Source organism: Callithrix jacchus, chromosome 3, assembly GCF_049354715.1.
Source record: "Callithrix jacchus isolate 240 chromosome 3, calJac240_pri, whole genome shotgun sequence".
NCBI lineage: Eukaryota > Metazoa > Chordata > Mammalia > Primates > Cebidae > Callithrix > Callithrix jacchus.
Window position 1 is genome coordinate 186544257 of NC_133504.1, and position 26849 is coordinate 186571105.

General features: G+C 54.7%; 1 protein-coding gene across 19 annotated transcripts in view; it reads right to left on the reverse strand.

Annotated features, from left to right (window-relative positions):
* The window catches only part of PPP2R2C (protein phosphatase 2 regulatory subunit Bgamma), a 249909-nt gene continuing 223060 nt past the window's right edge, over positions 1 to 26849 (reverse strand). For all 19 annotated transcript variants that reach the window (XM_078367554.1, XM_078367549.1, XM_078367558.1 and 16 more), the window contains 3 exons: positions 12321 to 12490; positions 8608 to 8699; positions 1 to 3047 (listed from right to left, as the gene is read on the reverse strand). In XM_078367554.1, coding sequence (XP_078223680.1) covers positions 2756 to 3047; positions 8608 to 8699; positions 12321 to 12490 — 554 coding nt within the window. In that variant the 3' untranslated portion in view covers positions 1 to 2755. The remainder of the gene's footprint in view (positions 3048 to 8607; positions 8700 to 12320; positions 12491 to 26849) is intronic.

A 26849-nucleotide genomic window follows, 5' to 3' on the forward strand; every position in this document is an offset into this window, starting at 1 on the left:
TTTTTGATGTAACGTTTGTTATTTTATTGGAAAAAGCTGGTATTAACATATTTATAATTTTATTCAACAATTGGGTGATCTGTGAGACACCAAAGGAAAAAAGAATGCACCTATAAGTTACAGAGTCCAAACTGATCAGGGCCGACAGCTTGACCACCATGTGCCACACACCACCACCACCACCAGCACCACCACCACCCAGAGTTTCATCCTCAGAGAAGAACTAAATTAAAACGAAAACCAAAAAACCCCAGCAACTTCACAATGACTATGTGAATGCCCACACATTGGAGAAGACCAGGAAACGTGAGCAGAGCAAAGATGCAAGTCTGTGACTATGACACTGGGCCTTCCGCCACTTCTGGTTTTCATCCCTCCCCCCCGACACCTTTTCTTAACAAACGTTTTATCTTCACAGTTCGCTTTGGACGTCATTATTTTCCAGGGATCCAAAGACATACTTTTCTTCAAAGAAGAGAGTTTCCTTTCTTTTTTCTCCTTTTTGGTTTGGTACCCAAAGTTTAAAAGAGAAGTAAGGAACTGGGAACCATCTCGAGACCTCCTTTTGAAGAACACGTAAGATACGTATTTTGAAGATGGTAAATGTTAAATCTATGATGTGACAGTAACCTCTAACCGCAAATACAAGTTTCCTCTCTTAACTCATTTGACTCACAAAGGGAGATGGATCGTAGCAAATACCCAAGTAATTGATAAGGCCCTCAGAGCTGGGTTTTGGCTTCAAGACAATTTCTATACAACTGACCACATTCTCGAACCTCTTTACAAAGGGGAAAATAGTAATCCGATCCTTTGATTGTTAAATTTAATTAGAATAGATATGTACATATAATACTGTCCAGGTCAACTGGATTTTATAGTGATATATAAACAAACATTCTTCATTCACATCGATAAAAAAAAAATCAATGATCCGTTTCCCTGTGTCAATGTTATATGGTCAGAAGGGAGTGCACATGCGCTTTGTGCTTTTACACAAACAAAAGTATACCGTAATCCACCGAGAATAACCTCAGCGAGGTCTATGTCCTGGGTTATGTTACATCTTGTTAAAAAAAAAAAAAAAAAACGAAAAGAAAGAAAGAAAGAAAAAAAAAATCCAGTTGGATTTGGCTGGGCCTCTGCTCGCCGCTTTCTGAGTCAAAATGCCAAACTATGTGGTTCTGCTGCGAGTCCATGAGCAAAGATGACTCAGAGGGGTGGGCAGGTTTGGTATCACCAGGAGAATCTACCATGGAAACACTACCTTCTCTGTGGCCCTCAGTGTCAGAGGGGCAGAGTTCCTGAGGGACGTGTCTGCTGGGACTGTGTGGTCCTTAAAGTAAAGGTATCCTAAAATGGTCAGAACATGCAATTTCCTTTCAGAGGCAATTCAGTGCATTGGGTCAAAGAGTGGCAGGTGCCAGCCCAGGATGAAGTGGAGTCCCGGGGAGGGCGACGCTCCTGAAGCCACCGAGCAGAGCGAGGAACCTCCGGAGGGTCTTCTCCATCTTCCATCCTGCATCTCAGTTCTCCTGGGACCCTTGTTGTCACCAAGCCTGCCCTGTCCTACTTCACAAGACAAAGAGGCATTCCTTTCCAAACCTTCCATTTGAATGTCGCTGTAACACAAACCACCCACGTGACGGACCAGGAGAACCCTGTGCAAAGACACGGATGGGTTTCTGACACCACCGCTTGGCAGGTGCCTGCTGGGGGTGACCGGTGTATCTGCTCAGAGCCTCGGTTTCCTCTCATGGACAGAGGGGATCATAAGCTTTCCCTCCTATCCTCAGCACCCAGCCCAGAGCCTGGCATGCTGCCAGAAGTTGTATTTAAGGAGGAAATGAATACCCCTCTTACAGTCAGGAGGAAGATTCCAAAAAATCGTGCATGGGAGCCAGTGTCCGCTCTGGGAAGATGTCCAGTGAATGCTGAAGGGTAACGGGAAAGCGGCTGCAGGGAGGGCTGCGGGGGGTAAGTCAACCACCTCGAGGGCTGAGCACCGCAACCGGCACACAGCAGAGGCTCAGCAAATGGCCGGTGAATTCGATGAGGATGCAGGCACACCGGAGACAATCCCCACTTGGTCCTCTTGGGAAACCACAGCAGACCTGGGACCTGGGATGTTTCAAGACGTTCAGAAGACCCAGGAAAGAAGCTTGCATCTGCAAATTCTCAGCATGAATTCACCATCCAAAAACCAAATGTGAGATCACCAGCTCTGAGACAGGGCGAAGTGCCCCGTTAATAACCAAAAGAACCCCTAGCCAGCTCCTCTGAGCTTCATCATCTGTCCCGGGAGCCCTGATCTGGGACCAGTGAGGCGCGGCAGGGAAGTAGCTCCCATCAGCTCCGGCCTCCCCCAACAGGATGCACTGCAGTGAAGTTAACCGGGACGCATAGAAAGTCCTATTGATGTGGTAAAGACCGCAGACAGACGGGAAGGTACGTGAATGAAAGAACCCTGAACTGTAAGACTCAACAGTCATGTCCATCTTATGATCTGTGGCGGTGAACGCTTCCTTTGTTTTTCTTCCTTAAACAGACAATTACTGCCAAACATGATTCTGGCCTGGGGAAGCTGGGGCAGGGACGGGGGCCCGAGCTTCCAGTGTCCCCACACTGCCACCTCTGCAGCTGTCCTCGTTGGCGCTGAGACTTTCTTCCCCTCCTTGCTTGCGATTGATCGTGAAGGTCGTGTCGGGAATGACTTCCGCGAGGCTGGGTGGCGGGGGCCAGGGTCTGCACGTACCTAGTGCATCTCAGAGTTCACCTTGTCCTGGAAGATGTACAGGTTGTTTGTGGCGGCGATGGCGATGATGTTCTCAGCCGGGTGCCAGGCCGTGTGCAGGATCTTCTTGGTGAAGTCCAAGCTGTCCACACTGATGTCATCACGCCGGCGCTTGCCCCCCACGCACACACGCCGCGGCTTGAGCACGGCCCGGGGCTTGCTGCTTTCCCTCGAGGCCTCTAGGGTCACGTCCCGTTTGGTGTTGCGGTCGAACATGCGGAAGAAGTTGTTGTAGGCCCCGGTCATGATGACACTGGCGGGAGAAGGAGAGGCATCAGGCGAGGAGGAGCACAAGCCTGTCCTCAAGAAATAAGGCCGGGTGCGGGGACTCACGCCTGTAATCCCAGGACTTTGGGAGGTCTAGGTGGGAGGATCGCTTCAGCCCAGGAGTTCAAGACCAGCCTGGACAACATAGCAAGACTCCAGCTCTACAAAAAATGTGAAAATGGCCATTGTCCCAGCTATTCAGGAGGCTGGCGCAGGAGGATCACTTGAGCCCGGGGAGGCAGAGGCTGCAGTGAGCTGTGATTGTACCACTGCAGTCTAGCCTGGGTGACAGAGTAAACTCAGTCTCCAAACAACAAACGAAAGCAAGCCCAGAGCCTGCAGAGCCATCGCACCCTGGAAAGGGAGCCACACCTGCCTCATTCCACCTGTCTCTAGGGGTCTCTTGGACTCCCTCACATGTCAGCCACCACTGCCACGTAGACTTTGGGGCCAGGAGCTAAGATCCTTTTAATGCTCTGCCCCAAATATCATGAAAATTCCCTCCTGCAATTTCTGTTAGTCTTGGAGAGATCCAGCCTTCCAAAGGGACCAAGCAACCAAAGCAGGAGGGGCAGAAAACCAGCAGGCCCTGCTTCCCTACAGGGACCTGCCTGTCCCCAGGAGTTGGGTGAATAAATAAACATTCACTGCCATGAGGGACAGGGCGAGCCGTCTCACAGGCGGGGCCTCACCACCCTCATGGTCCCGCTAAAGAGAATTCCGCACCACCTCTCTGCTCTCCCCTCCTAAAGAGAAAGGGTCCTGCTGGGTGGGAGAAAGGATGAGTTCATCTACATAGCAAGAGGCAGGAGAGAAAACATGTCCCCTGGGCCTGTACCCAGAGGAAGGGTTTTGGGGTTTGGCCTCTGCCCTGGAGCAGCTGTGGGGTGCAAGGAAACTGAGGAGGAAGAGGGCATCCCTCAAAGTGACCATGAGATAAAGGTGTCCTGCTGAAGGCCGCTCAGGGAGGAAACCCTGTTTCCTTTTGGAAGCTGAGCTGGGCTTCCTGAGGGCAACACTGCTCTGAGAGGGAACCAGGCAGATCCCTGGGTTCCCATGGGTTATGCACAGAGGGCAAAAGCTCATATGTGCGCTCAGGCACGGTGATCAGAGGCCCAGGCTCTGGCCAGTCCACCTGGGATCGAACCCCAGTCTGCCCTACCTCAACATGTGCACTATCTTAGTTTTCTATAAAAACTGGGGTCAGGCCAGGTGTGGTGGCTCACACTTGCAATCCCAGCACTTTGGGAGGCTGAGGTGGGCAGATCACGAGGTCAGGAGATGGACCCCATCTCTACTAAAAACACAAAAACTTAGCCAGGCGTGGTGGTGGGTGCCTGTAGTCCCACTACTCAGCAGGCTGAGGCAGGAGAATCACTTGAACCCGGGAGGTGGAGGTTGCAGTGAGCTGTGATCGCGCCACTGCACTCCAGCCTGGGCAACAGAGTGAGACTGTCCCAAACAACAATAACAAAAACTGGGGTCCACAAGGGAACCCAGCCCCTGGTGAGCGTGAACCAGGGCACACAGGCTGAACGCCCGGCACAGCGCTGGACTTGGGACCCTGCCGCTTGTTATCTGCCAGGTACTTCTCCATCCTAATCATCCCTGTGATCCAAGCCACGCCTGCTTTTCTCTCTGACTCAGAGCCAGGGACAAGGGAAGCGGCATGAGAGGAAGTCTGGGTGAGCAGACCCACGAAGGGCCCTGCCCAGGTGCCACAGGCTGACTGGGGGAGGCCACACTCCCTGCCCCGCCCAGGCAGGGCAGCTCTCTTTGTTCCTCAGGGAACAGCTCACAGAAGGAACCTGGGTGATCTCACACAATGCCAGCTCTTCTGATCCATTTAGTGAAAGGAGGGCAATATAATAAAAGTCATTTGCAACCCACACAGTTCCTGATCCTCCCTCTGATCAGGTGTGGCATTCAGCGGATAAGTGCTCTGTGGGAGAGGAAGGGGGCCCCTCTCATCCTAGAGCACCAGGCCCCAGCACCGTGAGAGCCACTCCTCACGCTGATGCAGGTTTCTTAAATTCCAGCAGGTTCCCTTAACAGGGAAAAGGGCAGATGAGTGCTTCACTCTCCTAGCCTCATCTGCATGTGGGATCACAATGCCAGCTGCTTTCAGCCCCAGCGCTCCGCTCCTCTTTCCTTTGGGCAAAGAAAGGCTTTTGCCCCCTGGGTGCCTCTAATCCCAGCTACTCAGTGGGCCTAGGCAGGAGAATTGCTTGACCCCGGGAGGCAGAGACTGCAGTTAGCTGAGATGGCGCCACCGCACTCCCTATTCCTGTGAGCTGTCAATCACAGTGCTCTCCCCATCCCCTGGCCTGGCCAACTGGCCCATGTGATATTCCTATCCATGCTGATTGGTTCAAAAACTGGGCGTGTGACTCACACAGAGCCAATCAGATCCTTCCATGAGAGTTTCACACAGTCCCAGGGAAGGGATGGTGCTGAGGATAATGGAAAGGGGAATGATTTGGGGTCATCTCAGCAGAGGGAGAGGGTGAGGCCATTGTGTAAGGAGAAGCAAGGAAGAGCGGATATGGGGAAGCATGGAGAGAGGAAAATGGCCCTACAGATACAGCGTGAGCCCCTGGGGGAGTCTTGCCTGGGACTTCTCGGAGCAGGTGCAGGCCTGTCTGACTCCTGCACGCTCGGCTGGCACAAATCCCTCCCCTAAGGCTGGACACATCAAGGAGCGCTTCACGGAGCAGGGGGCGTTGGAGCCAGCTGTGGGAGGGTCTGCGGGATTCCTCTGGGTGGGTAACCAGGGGAAGGGCAGGCCTGCCAACAGGATAGTACACCGGGATCACTGCCGTACCCCACCTATATGAACCGGGACCTTACTGAGGGCGTCTCACAGTCTCATCCCAAAAGCGGTCACCGGGGCCACAGTTTCCTAGAACCACTTAACAGCGGAGCTGACTTAGAGAGGCCTGGGGGCTTCCTCAAACACACGGCAGAGACTGGTAGAATGTGGACAAGAAACTGAGGGGATCCAGTAGGAGAGCTATTGATTCTCCATAGCACCCGTTCTCCCAGCGTTGGGACACCCCACTGCAGGGGGCGCCCATGCAGCAGCGTCAAGAGCCCCCCTGTGAAGCAGCAGCAGGATCCCCCCGTGCAGCAGCGGCAAGAGCCCCCCCCCCCCCCCCGTGCAGCAGCGGCAGGAGCCCATCCACCCCCCCGTGCAGCATCGGCAGGAGGCCCCCCTCCCCCGCCCTCTGCCCCGTGCTGCAGCGACAGCAATTGGGAGCCTGGGAGGATTCGGGTTTGCTTTGGCCTGCAAGGATGTGAGGGTCTGGGGGAAATCCTTGCTTCTCTCCTGAGCCTCTGAGCCCCTGGACCGCAGGACCCAGGGTCTGTTTATCTTGGGACCCCTGACCATGGGGCATGTTGAGCCCAGAGCAGAGCTCAGGGTGAAGTGGGAGGTGGCACACCTCTATGTCTTCTAGAAGCATCCACAGCCACTGGACACACCTGGAGTCCCCAGTGAAGGGCTCAAAACAGGCTGAGTCATAGTAGCCCCCCAGGACACCTCACCCACTATGGGAGGCAAACAAGGTCAGAGGTTCCAGCAGAGCAGAGCTAAGTGTGGAGCAACAGGCAGTGAGGCGGGTGGGGGACCACTAAGACAGGGCGTGGCTGGCGTGTAAAGTGCACGCAGGAAGTGGTGGGTGGGAGGAGGGACATGGGAGCCCTGGCCTGGACACCACTGTCAGCCTGGAGGAGCTTGGCAGCTTCTCGGGTCCTGGGAGCAGGCGTCTCCTGGCCGCGGGTGCCCCCTGGTGGCAGCGTGAAGGAAGGATGGGCAGTGAACCGCAACCAGAGGGGACCTACCCTCCAAAGGCACATAAAAGCTGGAATCAGCTTTTCACAGCTGCAGATCCCTCTCCTCCGATTTGAATGGACCCTCTTGGGACCCACTGCCAGTGTGCACAAGAGAACCCCAAAAGTGTCAAGGCCTGCAGCTCAGGAGCATCAGAGGAGCCCTGCCTCCTGGGGGTGTCTGGGGTCTACCTGGGGGCAGGGCCTGGAGAAAGGGCCCTGTGTCCTGCTGACCCAGCCTCCATCCTGGTTTTCTAAGCATCCTTCAGTGGCCCCCTGTGACCACCACGTGGGCTCTCACTTGAGCGCAGGCTCTGCTGAGACCCCTGTGAGTCCGGGGGTTCCGTGATGCTGGCCGCTCTCAGGAATCTTCCCCCCGGACACAATGGCTTGGCCCCCATTTGAATCCAGCCCTGCTTCCAGGGGGCTCCCTCTTGGTCCTGTCCCTGCCATGTTCAGCCCCTCCCCTTACCCTACACACTGACCCTGATGGTCCCAGCCCTATGTCCAGAGCCACCAAGGGTCATAGCACAGCAGCTCTCACATGACTGCCACAGTGCCGGCCACCCTCAGAGGTCCAGGAGAGCCCCAGCCTGCCATGTGACTGGTGCCATCCACAGGGTGGACACTCCCCCAGGTGACACCCAAGTCAGGGCTGCTGGCTTCACTCCACCCTTCTTGCCCACCACACTGGACAGGATTGTGGGAGGAGGAACAGTGCATGGCTCTTGACAGGTGATATTCTGATCTAGCAGCCAGTGTGGTCTTTATCTCCACTCTGTCTGTCACCTGGAGACCCACTTCTGGATCTGGGCAGCTGGACCAGGAGGCATCCGGTCCTTGAGGAAGCAGCTGTAGGAGATGCTGAGACTGCAGGAGACACTGAGCTTGAAACTCACAGATTGAAAGCAGGCTTGTCCATTTCAGAATCAGCACAAAGCTGATACGATTTGGGAGGGCAAAGGAGGGATTTTTCCCACCTCCAGGATAAAGGAAGAACCCCAGAGAAGAGACACAGAGGTGAGAACCCATGGTAGAGGTGAGAGGTCCCTGCACCGTCCCCTTGTCCACACCCACCCTGGGCTCAGCCCAGGCTAGTGGGACACAGGAACTCACTTCTGGCACAGGGAGTCACTTTCCAGGTAGGTGGGGTTGAGAGGCGGCGAGACTGTGGATTGACCAGCCTTGGAGGGTGCAGGAGCTCTGAGGTACCCCGAGCACCAGCAGGCCTGAGTGAGGTGCCACCAGGAAGAGGGGGACACAGCAGTGGTGATGGGAGGAGGGGTGAGTAGACCGATGGTCAAAGCCACGGGGCGCAGAGCTGTCTCAGGACGTGCAGGTGTGGATGATGATGGTGACCAGGTGCTGGGGTATAGCCCTCAGCCCCCAACAAGCTGGGAGAGGGGAGCACATCGCTGGGGACCCTGAATTAACTAAACATGTTCCCACACTGCCCATGGCCTCTGGGTGGGGAAGGGGAGGTAACCAGCGTGCCTGTGAGGTTCAGTGACAGAAGATGAAGAACGTTTTGTGCCTCATCCCTTGAATCTGAGGCTGAGTTGGACCTGCGTCGGAAGGCGTGGGCCCCACCCCAACACCTGGGCCCATCGAGGCTGAGTAGCCTGCGCTGCGGGTCACCAGGATCCCAGCCCAGGCCCCTGCGGGGGAGAAACCCTCCCTACGGCGAGCGGGGTGTGGCCTAAGGTCAGGGCTACCTGTCGCTCCCGTTCCAGGCACATTCAAACTTGTCGAAAATGCAGTCGTTCTCATACAGGGAACAGAGCTTGCTCCGAAGGTAGTCGTGGACCTGGTGGGAGAAGGGATGAGGTGAGTGGACGGGGTGCCCTGACCGTCCTGGACCCTCCATAAGAAGAGTCTCAAAGAGCAGCGAGGGCCTGCATGCCCAGACACAGCCTGGCACAGCCCTGTGCATCTCATCGGGGGGCCCACGACCCGGCATATGGGTGGCCTCCGAGCTGTGGCAGAGATGGGAGCAGAGTCCACTGTGACAAAGGGAACGCCCGCAGCACAGGGCCCAGGACCACCTGGGGTTCAGATCCTGGCTCTGCCCTCCCAGCTGTGTGATCTTGGACAAGCAACTTCATCTCTCTCAGCCTCAGTTTCTTCATCTTTAAAGTGATGAGAGGGCAAACGGCACAGCGGTTCTGGGATGAAGTACAGGGCAGGCCCTTTGAGGGTAATGATCACCTCGAACACAGGGTGGCCGCCATCAAGACGGGGGAACAGGGGAAGAGAGAACCCGTTTGCAGCATGAGCCGCTGCGGCTCAGAGGGTCACACAGCCTCTAAGAGGCTACCAGGACCCTTTTCCAGGATTCCTGGACCCCACAGGAGAGATGGCGACACTCATGACCCACATCCCCCTGACTGCAGTGGTCCTATAAGCCCTGCACCCAGGGGCCTCATCAGTGCTGGGCCTCTGCTGGGGCTGGGACTGCTGGGAGAGCAGGGTATGGGCTCTGCCCTCTGGGTGGGGAAGGGGAGGTAACTGGGTACCATGGAGCCTGTTTCAACTCCCAGGAGTTGAAATTAACGACTCCAGTGAACACAGATGTGAAGGGCACAGTGAACGTCAATTTCGAGCCTCAGCTTGGCTGGGCCACAGTATACTCGGTGTTTCTGCGAAGACACTTTGTAGGTGGGGTTAACATTTAAGTCGCTAGACTGAGTAAAGCAGGCTGCCCTCCGTCATGTGGGGGCCTCATCCAATCAGTCGAAGGCCCGGACAGAACAAAGACAGACCTCCCTGAGGACCAGGGGATTCCGCCAACAGATGCCTGTGGGCTCTCAGTCACGCTCCCCCGGGTCGCCAGCCTGCCGGCCTGCTCTGTGAATTTAGGACACGCCACATGAGCCGATTCCTTCAAATCTCCCTCTCTCAGTCTCTCTCCTCATCCCGTTGGTTCTGTTTCTCTGAGCCATGTGACTAACGAGGTAGTCAGGGCTACACAGGGAGACAGGCAGGCAGGCATTAGGGGAAATGGGATTGGGAGGAGGGGCCTGCTATTCGCTGCAGACAGGGTGGTTGGACAAGGCTATGGGACTACCCCCTGGGTCCTGCTCATCCCTCCCCAGCCCCTGTGTCCTCCTGGTGAGGCTCACCTTCCCCTCGGGCCCCTGAGCTGCAGCCCCACCAGGCTGAGGGTCACTGTGTCCCTGACTGGGACCCTTAAGGGTGAGGCCGAGGTTCTTCCTTCTCTCTGGAACCATGGTCTAGCACTGTGCTGGGCACAGGGTACTGGCTCAGTATGCATAACGACTAAAATCAAGGGGATGAATGGCAGAAGATTTTAGTGTTCATGTCCCACCCCCTGGGTCTGCATTTTTGCATGTCCCCCTTACTCAGTCCCAGCAGCCTTAGGGATGCACCCATCCAAACAGGCATGCAGTTTTCTCCCCCATGTGCTAAGCATCTCCTGCCCTCTAGTGGCAGGGTGAGGAAGAGCTCCGGAGAAAGACAATGTCAATCTAACGTGTGCTGCTTGCTGGCTCCATCACATATTCGTCATTTAACTAAATTGTCTTCCAATAAAATGGGATGGGGAGAATACCGGCCCCACCTCCCAGGACAGCTGGGAGGCTTAGATGAGGCAAAGTATACTATGGACTTGGCTCAGTGTGGCTATTTAATACCCATCCCCAGCCCCTTCACCCTGCCTTCCTCAACCATGGAGACCGTCAGACTACTAATTTTCCCAGCCACTGTGGTGGCTGCCAGGAACCCATTCTAGACAATGAGGTGCAAGAAGTCTTCTGAGAAACATTCTGGGGAAGCTTTTACAATCACAATGAAGCATGCAACAGACCCCAGGGATAAAGTCTTGCGCGTTTCCTCCTATTTCTTGCCTGGAATGTAGGCAGAGTGCTCGGAGGTGAGGCAGCCACTTTGCCACCATGAGGAACCACATACAAAGGTGGAAAACCAACGCCCCAATGATGGCAAACTGGATCACAGAAGGAACCACTGTGGCGCTGCGGGGGACATGGAGCCCCCCTACCTTCCTGGACTGCCCTCTCCAGACTCCCTGTGGCGGGAGAAAAACAGCCCCGATTTGTTAAGCACTGCACGCCAGCCGAACACAGTCCTGCTACACACAATTTCTAGCACATCATCAGCCACTAAAAAATGTTGGTTGTAGTGCTTCTTTTATGTAGTTATTGCTATTCTAGCATCACTAGGTCAGCTGGGCCAGATGCCAAGCGCCCAGCTTAGGGCCTCACCCTCCAGAGCAGTCACTCCCCTGCTTCGTGGGGTCCTTCATCAGAATGTGAGGAAGTGGCACCCTCTTCCCCTGAGAATGCCCGTAGAAAACACTGCACGTAGTTTCAGGGGTTCACAGGCCTCGTTGATCACAGCAATGGACGTGAGTGATCAGCCCAGGGGCCATAGGGAGTTGGAAATATTCATTTCCCTGAGCTGCCTCCAGAGGGAGCAAGAGAGTTGCTCCTGCAGGCTTGAGCCCGACTTCTCCTGTCCCTCTCCCAATCTGGGGTCTCTGCCATTCCCGCAGGGACAGAGGAGGGCCCCCTCCACAGCCGGAGCTGGCACCAGAGGGAAAGCGGGACCCACGCGCTCGTGGGGCGTCCTCCTGACCCGGCCTGGGAAGCCGTCGGGAAAATGGGAGCCACGATGAGGAGTGACACCATGAGGAACCGACTGGGGTTTATGGTGGGGTGGTGTTTTCCCCATTTGCACAACCAGGTCCTACTCACCCTTCAAGGTCCAGGACAAATGCCACCTCCTCCAAGAAGCCTCCCTGATTACCCCACCTAATTGGAACCAGCTTTGAAGCCATCCCACATTTCTTTCAAGTCCACATTTTATTTTAAAATCACAAGAATTTTATTGTCCACCCCCTAACATATCTGGATGGATCATAATAGCAAGATAATAAGGAATACTGTTCAAGAAGGGCCCCGGTTTCACCCTATAGGCTTGTGGGCCTGTGCTGAGGATCTGGAAAGGAAACACATGCCCAGTTCACCTCTGCGTGCACTGCTTACGGATGTGCCCCGGGAGAGGGCGACGCCTAACCCATTTTAATGGTGCAGTTCTGATGCTGGCTCTCAGGGAGTGGGGCCGGGGTGGGGGGTGCATGCTCCAGTGGGGCCCAGCCTGACACTCATCTCTGTTCCCACATCTCTCTCCTCCCTGGAATTGAGGCCCCTGGGTCCTGGACTGCAGGCCTTGATCAGGGACATCCGAAGCTCCTTCTGAGGCAGGTCTGAGCACCCCTGCTCTCTACCAAGCTGCGTGTGGGAATGAGCTGCTGAATTTCTCGAGCCTCTCTGTCTTCACCTACAAATTGGGCCTATGAAAGCCTTCCTTGCTGGGAAGGGCCCCTCCATGGCAATCTCAGCATAGGGAAGGAAGACCCAGGGTGGGGGTCCCCTGCTGTGGTGCCCACCTGGTAGGTCTCGATGGGTCTCGCCTCCATGTTCAGGTCCCAGACCTTGACCGTAAGGTAATCCCGGGTGAGCATGTAGCGGCCGCTGTGGCTGAACTTCACGTCAGACACGGAGGAGATGATTTCGGAGAAGAAGGAGCGGTTACTGGGGTCCTCGGGCTCTTCAAAGACTGCGGAGACAGAGAAGCAACGGCTGTCACTGGGCTGCTCCCGCCCACGGGGTTGGCACGACAGATCACTCTGTTTGGCACCTGGGCTCATACTGTTTGTTCATTCATTCATTCCTCAAACCTAGAACTAAGCACTTACCAGGAACGAGACTGGTAAGAGTCTGTGCTGTGTGGAAATAGCCATATCCCCATTCATAGCCAAGAAAATGGAGGAGCAGGTGGCTAAAACCCATTTGTGGGAAGTAGAAAAGTTCCTTTTTAAAGTTTCCTTTCTTGTTAAAGAATAAGTGTGCTAATAACTTTGTGAGGCCCTATCCTATGTAGCTGTGAGACACGCCATGCTTACAGGAATGTAGTACATTCTATGTCCTTGTACTTTAACCAAGTTATCTGTGCTGGACGTGCTCATGGGCATGTCCCAACCCACCATTGCTTTTACCTGTTTAGAAACGCTTTATGCTGTTAGCCAATTGGGTTTTAGTTTAGATTGTGAGGTGAGGCTCCAGGCAACAGAGATCAGACACAGCAGTACGATCCCGAATACATAAGGGATAAATTTGTGTGTTTTCCTTTGTTTGTTATACTCTCGTGGCACGATGGCTAGTGAGGGTCCCCTTCCTGCAGTCCAGGAAGTAAAAATTGCATTGCTGAAAGATCATTTGTCTCAGCGCTAATTTTTTTGGTGGCACCAAGCATCCGTTTCCAACATCTATTTCCAACACCATTCCTGGGGGGTCAGCGCTGGAAGAAAGTGGTGGAGTCAGGATTTGAAGCCAGGTCTGTACTTGATGTGCTGCCTTCCACTGCCCCCTACTGGTGATGCTGAATGCCAGCTTGCAAAGGTGTCCTGACATTCTCGAATGTGCTGGACAATGTCCTCCACCAGTCTGGGCATTGCTTGTGGCTCTGGCACTAACTGGGCCTGGAACCTTCAGCTGGTAGTTATCTCTGTCCATGGTGTCCTGGGCAGGCATGGTGAACCCTGCTCACGGTCGGGTTTGGTTTTGCTGCCATGGGGGTTGTAACAAAGTTAAATCTGACTGCCACAGAGGAGCTGCGGCCTCCCGTGTGCCACCCACTGACTGGCTCCTATTTCCCTGGCCCAGCTACTCTGCATGGCAAGTTACTTATCTGGTCCCTAAAGGCAACAGTTTGCTGCCTGCCCTGGACAATTGTAGACTGGGACAGAGTAGGCAATGAGGACTCCCAAGGCAGTGTCCCCTCCCCACTTCCCCCATAACCTGGCCTTCCTGAGCTGCAGAGGTTCCCAAAGTGGGATGAGGTCTCTAAGCTCATGACTGCTGTGTCTGTCCCACCAGTGGCAGTGGCCTTGGGGCTGGTGCAGGGTGGGGACTAGGACCCCAGTTGGGCCAGGCCAACTCCTTAGGACCTGGGCCACAGAGAGGCCCAGGGAACCATGGGAAGAGGACAGGGTAGGGTTGACAGCCATTCACAAGCCAATCTGGAAGGACCTAAACATATGACAACTGTCCAGTTGTCCCCATGGAAACCAGCCGAGTGGCAGCCTTGCCTGCTGGCCTGCTCTGGTCTCTACTCCTGAAACAGGGAAGCAGAGCTGACGGCACCCTGAGGCTCCCAAGAGGCCCCTCCCTGCTGGCCCCTCTCAGCCACAAGGTCTCATGTCCTGCCTCCCAGTCCCTTATCCCCTCATGGGAAACCGCAGCACCCCACTCTCTCTCCTCTCCAAGGGGGACGCTGTACCTGGCCACTGCCTCTCCAGAAATAAAACTCCTGTCCAGCTCCCCTCTGTGGGCCCACTGGATGGACTCATTCATTCATTCATTCATTCACTCAATCAACCAATCCAAACTGAGCACCTTTTCGTGCCAGGCCCTGTTCCAGGCCCCGGGATGATGCAGTGACCAGCATAAAGCCACTGTTCCCGTGCAGCCAACACTCTCCTTGCAGAGACAAACAATAAACTAAGTGGCGCCCTGCACTGCCAGCGAGCAGCAAGTGCCAGGGAGGAGGAGCCAGAGGGGAGACAGGTGCTGGGAGCTGGCAGTTTAGGTGGACGGGGCCTCCACGGGAGGTGCCGTTTGATCACGGTCTGAGTGACGTGAGGGAGAGGTTGGTGGCAATGCCTGGAGAGGGCTGCGCTGGGCGGAAGGGATGGTGTGTGCAAAGGCCCTGAGGCAGGGATGAGTCAAGGGTAGTACAAGCAGAGAAAGGAGTGAGTAGGGGGAAGAGGGACGCAAGGGGACACCCAGGCAGGATCTCATGGGCCACAGTGAGGGGTGAGGAAGTCACCATTAGGGAAATGGGAGCCACTGAGGGTTCAGGGACAGGGAGGATGAAGCCTGAGTCAAGGATGTAGGGAAGGGCACGCCGGAGGCTGGAATCCCCTCCCCATGAAGAAAGGAAGGAAGTTCCAGCACCAGGCCGGCCAAGGCTGCAGAGCCAAGGTGTCACCACCTGATCCCAGCCCACTGTGTACGGGGAGGGGAGGGAAGCTGCTTACAGGGCAGGAAAAGGCTCCCACATTTATGTTCATGCCTCTGGCATTCCCCCACATCAGAGCAGACAGGAGGAAGGCCCCCCCACCACCTCTCTTGAGAGCAAAGCCTCCAAACACCTGTCTCTGAAGCAGACCCCTGAAGCTCAGGAGCTCGATGGCTCCATCCTTAGCCTCTCCGGCCTTAGCCGCGCATCTCTGCCCTCGAAGTGGCAGCACTGCGCTCGGTATCCAGCGGGCAGGCGGGCACTCCTTCCAGTCCTGGTGTCAAGACCAGGAAGGCGGAAGGGAGCTTCGTTTATCCACTAGTAGGTTGTGTCACAGTTTGGAATTAGAATGCTGTCAGCCTGGCAGGTGTTTAGTTAACAAAACTCAAAACTGACAGTAGGCGCCTCCCTCTCCAGGAGCCCGATCCACCCCTCCGTGTGCCCCCCAGTCCCCAGGCCTGCCTCCTGAGCTCAGTCTCCCTCCATCATTCACAGGGATGCCCTTCTCAGTGGCCCAAGCTTTCCTCTTTCCACAAGCGCACGCTGAAGGGAGGACCAGAAAGAACCAGCAGCATGAGAAGGGAGAGTGAGGCTGCTCGCAGAGGGAGCTGGGTGGGAACAGGCTCCCGGTCTGAATCCCTGAGTCCCCTGTTGTGTGGCCATGAATGCCTTCACCTCCCTGAGCCTTGGCCTTGCTCCTCCCTACAACAGGAGCCAAGGGCACTTCTTTCTTTTTTTTGAGACGGAGTTTCGCCCTTGTTACCCTGGCTGGAGTGCAATGGCGCAATCTCGGCTCACCGCAACCTCCGCCTCCCGGGTTCAGACAATTCTCCTGCCTCGGCCTCCTGAGTAGCTGGGATTACAGGCACACACCACCATGCCCAGCCAATTTTTTGTATTTTTAGTAGAGACCATCCTGGTCAACATGGTGAAACCCCGTCTCTACTAAAAATACAAAGGGCACTTTTTAGGAAGGGGCGGGAAGAGGGGGCTGCAGCACCTTGAGTACAGGTAGGGCTGCAGGCAGCAAATATCCTGCAGGGAGTGGGCCCGGTGCAGGATGAGTGCGGCAGCCCTACCTACTTCCCCTCCTCTCCCTCCTGCTCTCTGTCCCTCCCTCCTGCTCTCCCTCCCTCCCTCCCTTCCTCCCTCCTTCCCTTGTCCCTCCTTCCCTCCCTTCTGCCATCCCTCCAACCCCTCCCTGTCTTCAGAGGAGGAAGGGTGGGTGGGGATGGTAAAATCTCCTTGGAAGTCGCCTTGGGCTTCTAAAACCTCTGCGTACTAACTGGTCATCTCACACGATAACGCTGTGTGCCCCCATAATGATAGTTACATTGCCATCTTCATTTCTGTGTATATATGTATTTGTAGTTTTGCTTTGTTAAGCCAAAGAAGGATTGACCACAATCCCTTTCTCTCTGAAGCCTACGGTAAAGAAAATCACCGGGCGCAGTGGCTCAAGCCTGTAATCCCAGCCCTTTGGGAGGCCGAGGTGGGCGGATCATGAGGTCAAGAGATCAAGACCATCCTGGCCAACATGGTGAAACCCCGTCTCTACTAAAAAAAAAAAAATACAAAAATTAGCTGGGCATGGTGGCACGTGCCTGTAGTCCCAGCTACTTGGGAGGCTGAGGCAGGAGCATTGCTTGAACCCGGGAGGCGGAGGTTGCAGTGAGCCGAGCTCACACCACTGCACTACAGCCTGGCGCCTGGCGACAGAGCAAGACTCTGTCTCAAAAAAAAAAAAAAAGAAAGAAAAAAGAAAATCACTTTCAACACTTGATTCCTTAAAGTGGTGATGTGCTGTCTTTCTGTTGGCATTGGGTAGAGACCTCATGTTTGGGAGAAGCAGGGAAAGGGCTTGAGAGAAGAGGGACCCAGGTGGCTAAGTGGATGGAAACAAGGAACAGAATCTCAGCGGGATGTGATGGCCCCAGCACCTGCCCAGGTGAGCGCAGGAACTCTGTCTGGCCTGAACTAGGCACTAGGCTTTCTGCTGCTCAGCAGGTGGAGCAGAGGTGAGTAGAAAACCTAAGCCAGGGTGGCCTCTCGTAGGCTGACTTCCCAAGTGGCCTCAGTATCCCCTTGCCTGCTCAGGTGTCTCTTAGGCCGAACTCCCCCAAACCTCGAAGGCTGGTCTAGGTTCCCAGCATGCTTTGCAGGGGCAAGGAGGGTGGTTGTGGGCACATCGCACTGGGTGTCCCAGGGCAGAGCGAATCACAGGGCACATTGGCACTGGCTGTCCCAGGGCAGAGCGAATGGCCGAGTCTCCTACCAGCCTCCAGGAGGAAAACCGCAAAGATCAAAGGCTGAGAGGACAATGGAATCCATCATGGAAACAACAGCAAAGGCGCAGCCCTGGTGACCCCACTGCCGGGCGTTTCTGAGGGTTTTAAGGGCACAAGGACCAGAAATGCTAAAGATGATGGGAAGGGATATTCGTAAGCCTGAAAAATCATTCCTAAACGTTCCCCTTTTTCTTGTTAGATATGTCTACATGATTTTTGGTACAATCGATTGTTTTTTCCCAAAAGATAGTGGAATCTACTATTCCATATCAACCCCTGCCCCCGAGTGTGAACACACACACACGCACATGCACACACGCACATGCACACACGCACACACATGCACACATGCGCGCGCACACACACGCACACGCACATGCACATACACGCACATGCGCGCGCACACACACTCACACATGCACATGCACACTCGCAGCGCTGCACCTCTTTAGAGCCTTAACAAGAGATAAGGGGGACTCCCCTCTAATTGACTGAATCGCTGAGGACATTTCACAGTAATTATTGCTGCCACAAGTTTAAAGAAACATGTCCCAGAGCCCCCGTCACTTGTGATGGGTCCAGTCCCATGTCCACCCACCCCCCACACCCTAATTATTTAAAAGCTGGAGAGCTCTCAGTCAGCCGAAATCTCCAACCTGTTTCTTTGTAATGATCTTGCATAATTAGGGCTCTCGTGGCTCCACCCGGTTCCCTGACAACCACATCCTCCTCCTCCCTGGGTGTTGCATGGTGTTGTGGGTACAAGCCCTCCCCACTCCCACCCCGGACTCAGGCCAGGGTGAAGGGGACCTGGGGAGCCCAACTAAGGCGTGGGGTGGCACTGAGGAACCTGTGAATCAAAGGACTCAGAAAGTGAAGCCTGAGAGCCGGTGCCCGCCTCCCTTTCCAGCCTCACACATGACCGGTGACACCTGCTTCCGCTAAAGCCTTCCTTGGCTCCCCAGTGCCTCCCCAGGATCGAGGTTTAAGCTCCCACCTGTAGCTGACCAGCTCCTTCTCAATGGGTCCCAATCAGCCTGCCGCTGCTGCCTCCCACATGCAAGCACACCCCTACCCCCTTCCCACTGGGCCCTAGGGCACTCATCTGCTCAGAAGCTCAGGGGTGAGCATCACCTCAATGTTGAGTCCTAGGCATCTCTCCAGCCTCCCCAAGCCCCTGCCCCGCCCTGTGCCAGGCAGGGAGCAGAGTGGATTGTGCTGTGTGACCTCAGGCAAGCCCCCAGACTTCTCTGAGCCCACTTCCCTCATCTGGAGAATGAGTGCAGCGGGATCTTCAGAGGTCATGCCTGGAGGCACTGGCCCAGAGCTTGCAGTAACTGCTCAGTAAAACCCTGCAGGGATTCCTGGGGCTACTTTTCACATCACTTTTCTCTACCCAAGATCCCATTTTTAGCTGGTCTTTCTTACCAACGCCTACATACCCTTCAGAACCGCAGTCTCCCACCCTGCTTTCCGTGCATATTGTTCAGATGCTATCTAAAGAAACCCAGTGCTCACCCTTTGCTTCCCCCAAGCCACTGGGTACCTTCAGTGGCACCGGAAGGAGGGCAGGGTCCCCTCCTGGGGCTATGAGTTCCCTCAGTCCGGGGATTCTGCTTGGTCAGTAGTCACTGGTCATCTTGGCACCCTGCCTAGCCCGGAACCTGCCTCGTGGCCCCGCCCTGCTCTCTGAGCAGAGAAGCTTGTACTGTTGCCTGCCATCTCTGCTCTAGCCCGTCACTCACATCTTTCTTCTTTCAACCTGATACGGTTCCACTGCAGTTTCCAGGCCTGGCAGAGAAGCCTCAACCAGCCTGCAGGTGGCCCCCACATGCCCATGGCACCTGCACCCCACTCTCGTCATTGTCAGTGTGTGGATGACACTCCTCTGGGGCTGGGGTGGAGGCTGCTTAGGTTCAGATGGTAGAAATGCATGGGCTTGAGCCAGGTCCTCAGGGACAAGTGCAGCTCAGTGAGGCCTTGGGAGAAACTGAGGAGGTGGGAGGGGCCTGCAAGTGGGTGGAGGTGGGAGAGAGGGGCCCATGAGGTCCTGGGTGGTGACTGCCCTGGGCTGCTCTGGCCTGGCTTCCTCCTGTGATCTGATGAGATACACGGCCATCCAAGAGGATGGAGTGGCCTGCGCCAGCTGGCCTCACCTCGAGCTGCGCTCCAGGAGGAGCTGGGAGGGTCCAAGCAGCAGAGGGAGGAAGATGAGGGTTACAGGTCCCGGGTCACCCCTGGACACTGGCTTGCTCCTGGGTTCCAGGTGATGCCACTATTAGGGGAGGGGCCTCCTGTGTGGCCTCCTTCCCTACCCCTGAGGCTAAGCACAGTGGGGAGAGTCCAGGAAGCTCCTACAAGGCCATGAGTGTACACAGTAAGTGCTGATGAAGAGATGGCAGTTGTCACTCCCTGCTCAGCACCGTGTGATTGAGACCCATCAAACAAAATAAAACTCAAGCCCGGCTGTGGCTCCCAGGCCCAGCATACTCTCCCCTTCACCCATCTTTGCACTCAAGAGCCCGCCCCTATGCCTGTTCCAGCCACACGGACGGATCCTGACGTCAGCCACATTCCTCTTGGCCGCTACTGTGGGGAGGGGCATCCCGCCCCCATTCCCAGGCTCTTTCTCATCCAGGGGCACCTCTCCTGACCCCAGAGGAGCAATGCATCAAAGGCTCCTGGCGCCCTTCGTGGAGACTGTCCCACTCCAATGCACCTATTTCTTTATCAGTCCACTTCTGTGGTTCTGCCACGGAGCTCCCCATGGCAGAAGCCTGGTCTCTGCACAGAGCCTGAAGCTATCCCAGATGCTCCCTTCCTGTCCATCCAATTCAGCAGCAAGTCCAGCAACTCCACCTGCCATGGGGTGCGGGCCCAACACCGTCAGCACCTGCACGGGCCACAGGCTCTGCACACCAGCGTCTCTCACCTGCGCGAACACGCTCACCCCCAGCCACCCCTACTCCTGCCTCACCCCTCAGCTTATTCTCCACTGAGCAGCCAGGGGGATCCCGTGAAAATGTGGCCAGGCCGGCTCAGATGCCCCTGTGGTTCCCGTCCCCAGCCGAGTAAACCCGAAGCTCTTGTCCTGGCCTGTTCAGCCTCCTTTAGCCACACACCTCTCTGATCTCACCTCCTCTCTCTCCCGGCTTTGTTCCTGCCATGCAGCCTCCATATCTAGCCACAGGGCCTCTGCATGGCTGTTCCCAGTGTTGGGGAGCTTTGCCCTGGCTCTGCCCCCAGATAGCTGCCAGGGCTGGACTTCCTGCAGCAGGTCCATTACTAGAGTGAGCCCTGGGCGGTGACCCCACACAGCCTCTCTAAATGAACCCAGTCAGGTGGGGCGCGGTGGCTCACACCTGGTTAATCCCAGCACTTTGGGCAGGCGAAGTGGACAGATCACCCGAGGTCAGGAGTTTGAGACCAGCCTGGCCAACGTGGCAAAACCCCTTCTCTACTAAAAATACAAAAAGCCGGCCTTGGTGGCACGCACCTGTAGTCCCAGCTACTCAGGAGGCTGAGGCAGGAGAACTGCTTGAACCTGGGAGGCAGAGGTTACAGTGAGCCAACATCACACCATTGCACTCCAGCCTGAGCGACAGAGTGAGACTCCATCTCAAAAACAAAAAACAAAAAAAAAACCCAGCTCACCCACAATTCCAGTAAGAGTTTTAGTTCTCAAGGCTTCTGTGATGAGTAAGGGAGAAAGAGTGCAGGCTGAAAGCATGATCCTATCTCAGGCTCTGTCTTTGTACTTAGCTGTGTGACCTTGGGCAAATGTCTTAACCTCTCTGTGCTTCAATGTAGTAGACCACAATGACCCCTATAAGCGTCTGTCTACATCCTCTCCCTAGAACCTGTGCATCTGTTACCTCACATGGCAAAAGGGGCTTTGCAGGTGTCATTAAGTGAAGGACCTTGAGGTAGGGAGGTGACCTGGATAATCTGGATGGGCCCAATGTCATCACAAGGGTGTGTGGAGGAGGGAGAAGGAAGAAAGAGACGGGATGATGGAAGCAGAGGTTGGGATGATGAGCTGAGGAGCGCAGGCAGCCTCTAGAAGCCTCTGGTAGCTGGAAAAGAAGGAAACGGCCCCACCCTGCAGCGTCCAGAGAACGCAGGCCCGCTGGCGCCTTCATTTCAGCCCCCCGAGTTGCAGAACATATGCAACTGTCTTTTGTGTTGTTCTGAGCTACTGAGCTCGTGGCAATTGTTCCAGCCGATGGGAAGGGAGTATACAGCTGACCCTTGACCCTCACACAACACAGGTTTGAACCTGTGGGTCCCCTGATGTGCGATTTTCCCAGTAAATATACTGAAAACATTTTGGAGATTTGCCACAATTTGAAAAAGCTCAGATGAACCCTTTAGCCTTGGATATAAAACAAGAAAGAAAAAGTGAGGTGTGTCACAAATGCATAAAATACACGTAGACACCAGGCTTTTTAAACGTCCACGGGCTGTCGACGTTATGGTAACGCTCCCGCCGACAGCAGCAGGCTTTTAGTAGCGAGGTTGTGGGGGAGTCAAAAGCCAAGTGTGGATTCTCAACTGCGTTCAGGAGCTGTCTGCACCCCTAACCCCCACATCGTTCCAGGGCCAAGCGCATTCCATTTCCTGGTCTGTAGGATGAATACTATAACACCCCATCACGGGTGCTGAGGGTTTAATGAGATGAAAACCTAGACCCGCATGTGAGTGCACTAAGTGTGCAAGCAAATCCAGCAACTCCACCTGCCACGGGGTGCAGGGCCCAACACCGTCAGCGCCTGCACGGGCTGAGGTTATTATTTCACCCAAAACCGGGCCCAGGACATCGATGGGGTCCCATGAAGGGTCTCGGCCACCGTCACCCCCTATTCTAAGAACTCTGGTGTTCCAGGCGTGGCCCTTTCTTTCGGCAGGCTCTGTGCTGTCATACGCAGAAGTAACTGTCTATTTTGAGGACTCATATGTGGTTGTTTCCATGGTTACCCTGTCACCCTGCCAAGCAGACACAGGACCCGGATTTCTAGTGCTTCAGAGAAAGGTGGCAAGCTTCGGAGGGAACAGAGTGGCCTGCATTCCCCCAGCTCTGCCTTGATGGAGGGATGGGTCCAGGGAAGTCACAGAGCTTCTCAGACCCCCGGTCTCCTCATCTGTCCAATGGCAGAAACGAGCACCTTCCTGCATCCAGGACACTCTTCATTCACGGTCTGATTCTGTTAGGAAAACGATGCTGTGGGTGCATCTCTGGGGTGTCGCTACCATCCGCTCCCTGAGTTTTAAGCGGTAACTGCATACGTGGATGGGAGGTGAAGAACTAATCCTAATCCCCAAATCTCTTTTTAAAAATTAGCTCAAGGAACAGCCATTTCTGTTCAGATTAAAAACAGCCACCACCTGCTAATTGGAAATCAGCTGTGTGGTTGATTTCCCATGAGAGCCACAGAGCAAACACGGCCTGGACAAGGCACGCAGAGGGACAGACACTTCAGCCACTCACCCCGACATGTAGCAGATTCAATGAGGATAAATGGAAGCTGTAAAAGCATGTGAAAAACTGCTCCACAGGCTGGGCACGGTGGCTCATGCCTGTAATTCTAGCACTTTGGGAGGCCACGGCGGGCAGATCATGAGGTCAGGAGTTCAAGACCATCCTGGCCAACATGGTGAAACCCTGTCTCTACTAAAAATAAAAAAAATTAGCTGGGCGTGGTGGTGCGTGCCTGTAATCCCAGCTACTTGGGAGGCTAAGGCAAGAGAATCACTTGAACCAGAGAGTCAGAGGTTGCAGCGAGTGGAGATCACACCACTGCACTCCAGCCTGGCGACAGAACAAGACTCTGTCTCAAAAAACAAACAAAAAACTGCTGCACGACCTTTTTGCTGACATGAAGACAGTTTCTATAAAGGATATTGAGTTTGAGAATGAAAAATAGTCTAGAAAGATTTTAAACAAAACTTGCATACATCTATAATCAAAAAAGAAATTAAGCTGGTTGTTTAAAAGTTTTTCTTCTCTTAGCTGGGGGTGGTGGTTCATGCCGGTAATCCCAGCGCTTTGGGAGGTCAAGGCGGGCAGATCACTGGAGGCCAGGAGTTCCAGAGTAGCCTGGCCAACATAGTGAAACCCTGTCTTTACTAAAAACACAAAAAAAATAGCCAGGCGTAGTGGCACACACCTGTAATCCCAGCTACCCCAGAGGCTGAGGCAAGAGAATCCCTTGAACCCGGGAGGTGGAGGCTGTAGTGAGCCAAGACCATGTCAGGGCGATGGAGCCAGACTTTGCCAAAAAAAAAAAAAATTTCTTCTCTCCCTCAAAGGGATGCCAAATAGATTACATCAACTGTTCCAGAAAAAGAAAGAAAAGGCTGCCCAGCTCATTTTAGGAGAGTTGAATAATCTTAAAATTGGGCAAACAGAGCACAGGAAAAGAAAATTCAAGACCAACTTCACCTATGAATGTGTGTGCAAACCCTTACAGAAAACCTGAGTAAATCCCAGGCGGCCTCACCCTGCCTACAAACCTGGGATCACTGCAGGGGCAAAAGCCCCAGACATCAGCATGCTGCCAACCTCCCAGGTGAGTCGCTGGGCACAGCCAACAGGCCCTTGGGGACTTCTCAGCAAGGACTTGGCCCAAGGTCGCCCAGGTACCTTCAAAAGTCCTCAGCGGCCCGGAAGACACCACGTCCCTCTCTCTGCACCTCGGCCCGCCAGAGCCTTCCTGGAACCTCAGTGCCATCTGGAGAGGGACAGAATCTGCCGAGGCTCCTAAGTTAATGCAGCCCTGGGAGCTGGGGGCGAGAATGACATGGAACTGAGTCATCAAAAATAGTCATATTTCTCTCACTCTTGAGGTCGTGGGCTGAGTCACACGAGCCTCATACACCACCAGGCATATGAAATTACGTGGCTGGAGTGGATGCATCCGTGCTTGGACTCACGAAATGTGAAAGGTGTATGTGACAGCTGCTTCTGCCCTGGGGAACCGGAGAGCACAGGCTTCGGGAGCAAAGGGGTGCCTGCCGCCCCCTCCAGCCCACTGAAGAGCGTCACACAAACATTGAGGGGTGCACAAAACTGTCCCATGCCCGTGTCTGTACCCACTAAATTCCACCCTTCCTGCACACACATGTGTTTTCTGATTCAAAGTTCAAATCTATCATTAAAATAAAAATACACAGAAAAATAAAAAGAAAATATCCCATCACTTTTTTATAGCTCAGCACTCACGGACAACTCAGTGTATTTCTTTCCAGAGTTTTCTCTGTTTCCATTTTCTTGGTGGTCACGGCCTTATTTTGTCACCCCCTAAATCTTTCAACATAATCATTTCCCCATGGCGTTAAAAAATCTACAACAATCGTTGACAAGACCAAACATATTCTATCACACAGATGACATCACTGTCGACATCATTTCCTCAGCATTTTAAACTGCTTGCTTACAATTTTTCTTCTCTCCCTCAAAAGGACACCGAAAAGATTTGCACACAAGTTTTCCTAATACTTCAGGGAGCAGATATATTACACCAACTGTTGCAGAAAAAGAAAAAAAAAAAGCTGCCTAGCTCATCTGAGAAGAGTTGAATAATCTTAGCATTTAAGATTAGGATGTTGAGGATGCCTGTGGATTTCCACCCCTATCAACAAGGGGGTGCCATGAAGCCCCATCCTCCTTCCCATGGGACTCACACGGGGTCAGGGGTGGACCAGGAGCAGGAAGAATCCCCTCTCTTCCCCAATATTCTCCCATGGCATTCTGACCCAGAGCTGCACATAGGCACCACTGGGGGCACGTGTGGCATAGGTGGTGGGGGCAGTGCCCTGTTGTGGGCAGTGGCACGGGCCCCAGCAACAGCTGCCTTCTGATCCCTGGCACCTGTGACTTTTACTAAATAGCAAAGGCAAATTAGTCGAAGATGAAATTAAGGCTGCAGTTCAGCTGGCCTTGAGATGGGAAGGCATCCTGGATCATCTAGGTGGCAGGGGACAAAGGTCTTTACATGAGAAAGACAGACAGGAGGGTCAGAGTCTGAGAGGCTTGGCTGCTGTGGGCTTGGAGAACGGAGGGAGGGGCCACGTGCCAGAAGCTGGAAGAGGCAGAGCCTTGAGAAGGCACCAGCCCCCCGCACTTGCATTCTGGCCAGTGAGTCAGGCATGGGGCGCTGACTGAGACAATACATGTGTCCTGTGTTAAGCCACCAAGTATGTGGTCCTCTGTTGCGATGCAAAGGAAACAGACACAGCCCTGGGCTCCCTGCACCCGGGCATCTCTGCTGGCCTCTGGTCTCCCATCCGTCCCATCTGTCCATGCGCCACTAACTCCAAACCTAAATCTAAGGGGCAGTGCTGCCTGGACGTCTGGCTGCCTACTCTACCCCTTTCCTTGAAGCCCAACACGGGCGTCAGGCTCGTGGGTCTAAAACCTGCCTGCAAGGCTGCAGCAAGCCCTCTTGTCTCAGGCCACGGCCCCACCTTCACCCCTAGCTCAAACCAAACCCCAGAGTCATGCCCCATGTGGCAAAGCTCCACCTCTAAGCAACATCCACAGGGGGCAGCCAGGTGAGCCCTGCCCCACCCCCTGACCCCCTCCCCCGCTCCGAGGTCATCACTTCTTCCTGCAGACCCTGCAGGGACGTCCGAAGTCTGCTCCCCTGGGGATCCTCTGTCGCTTCTCCTCCTCCTCAAGCCCCAATCTCCTCACAACCCACAGCTTCTCCTCAGCTCACCCAGAACAAAACCCAGTCCTTCCCTTGACTTACGGGCAGTCTGGAGTCACAGCCACTGCAGTGCCCTCCTTCTAGAACATTCTTCCCCAGCGATCTGCATAGCTCACTCCCTCAGGGTGTCTGTTCCACTGTGGTCTCTTCAGGGAGGCCCTCCCTGACCCCTCTGTCCCTGCACCTGACTTTGTGGGTGTTGCTGCCTTCACTCACCACATCCCGACATGCATCACCTAGGTGTGTGTTCACTGCCTGTCTCTCCGGCAGACACTAGCTCCTAAGGGTGAGCCTCTGCTGCTCACGCATGCTGAGAATAGGAGCCTACTGAATGCCTGGATGGTGGAGTGTGACACACGGAGCGTGGACAAACCCAGAGGAGATGAGGGGTGGATGTGGGGGACAGGATTTGGCCAAGGAAGGAGGCGGAAGCTGGAGGTTTTGGGGGTCCCTGAGCCTGAGTCCTGGGGCTGGTGTGCACCCTGTCTCTGACTGCCCAGCAAAACTGGGCTCCCTAAGGAAAGAGTGTGACCCTGCCACTCCCAACCAGCCCTCTGCCTCCTGCACCCAGTCTTCCATAAGCCTCCTCCAGGATTTATCCAACAAGTTGTCATTTCCAGACACTATTGTAGGCACTGGGGACAGTGAGGGGAACCAGATAAGCAAAGTCCCTGCGATCTGCCTGGGGGACACTCCCTGCCTGCCTGGCCCCCTGCCAGCCCAGCAGGGTTGTTGGGGAAAGAGGATGCTGTGGTCTGATCCTGCACCTTCAGGGGCTTCTGGGATGGTGGTGGCAGTGTGCAGCCTGAGGCCACAACCCAGCGCCAGGCAGCCCAGCCCCGCCACTGTTGAACTTGGGTGACCTTGGGCCAATCCCTGGAGCTTCTGTTTCCTCTT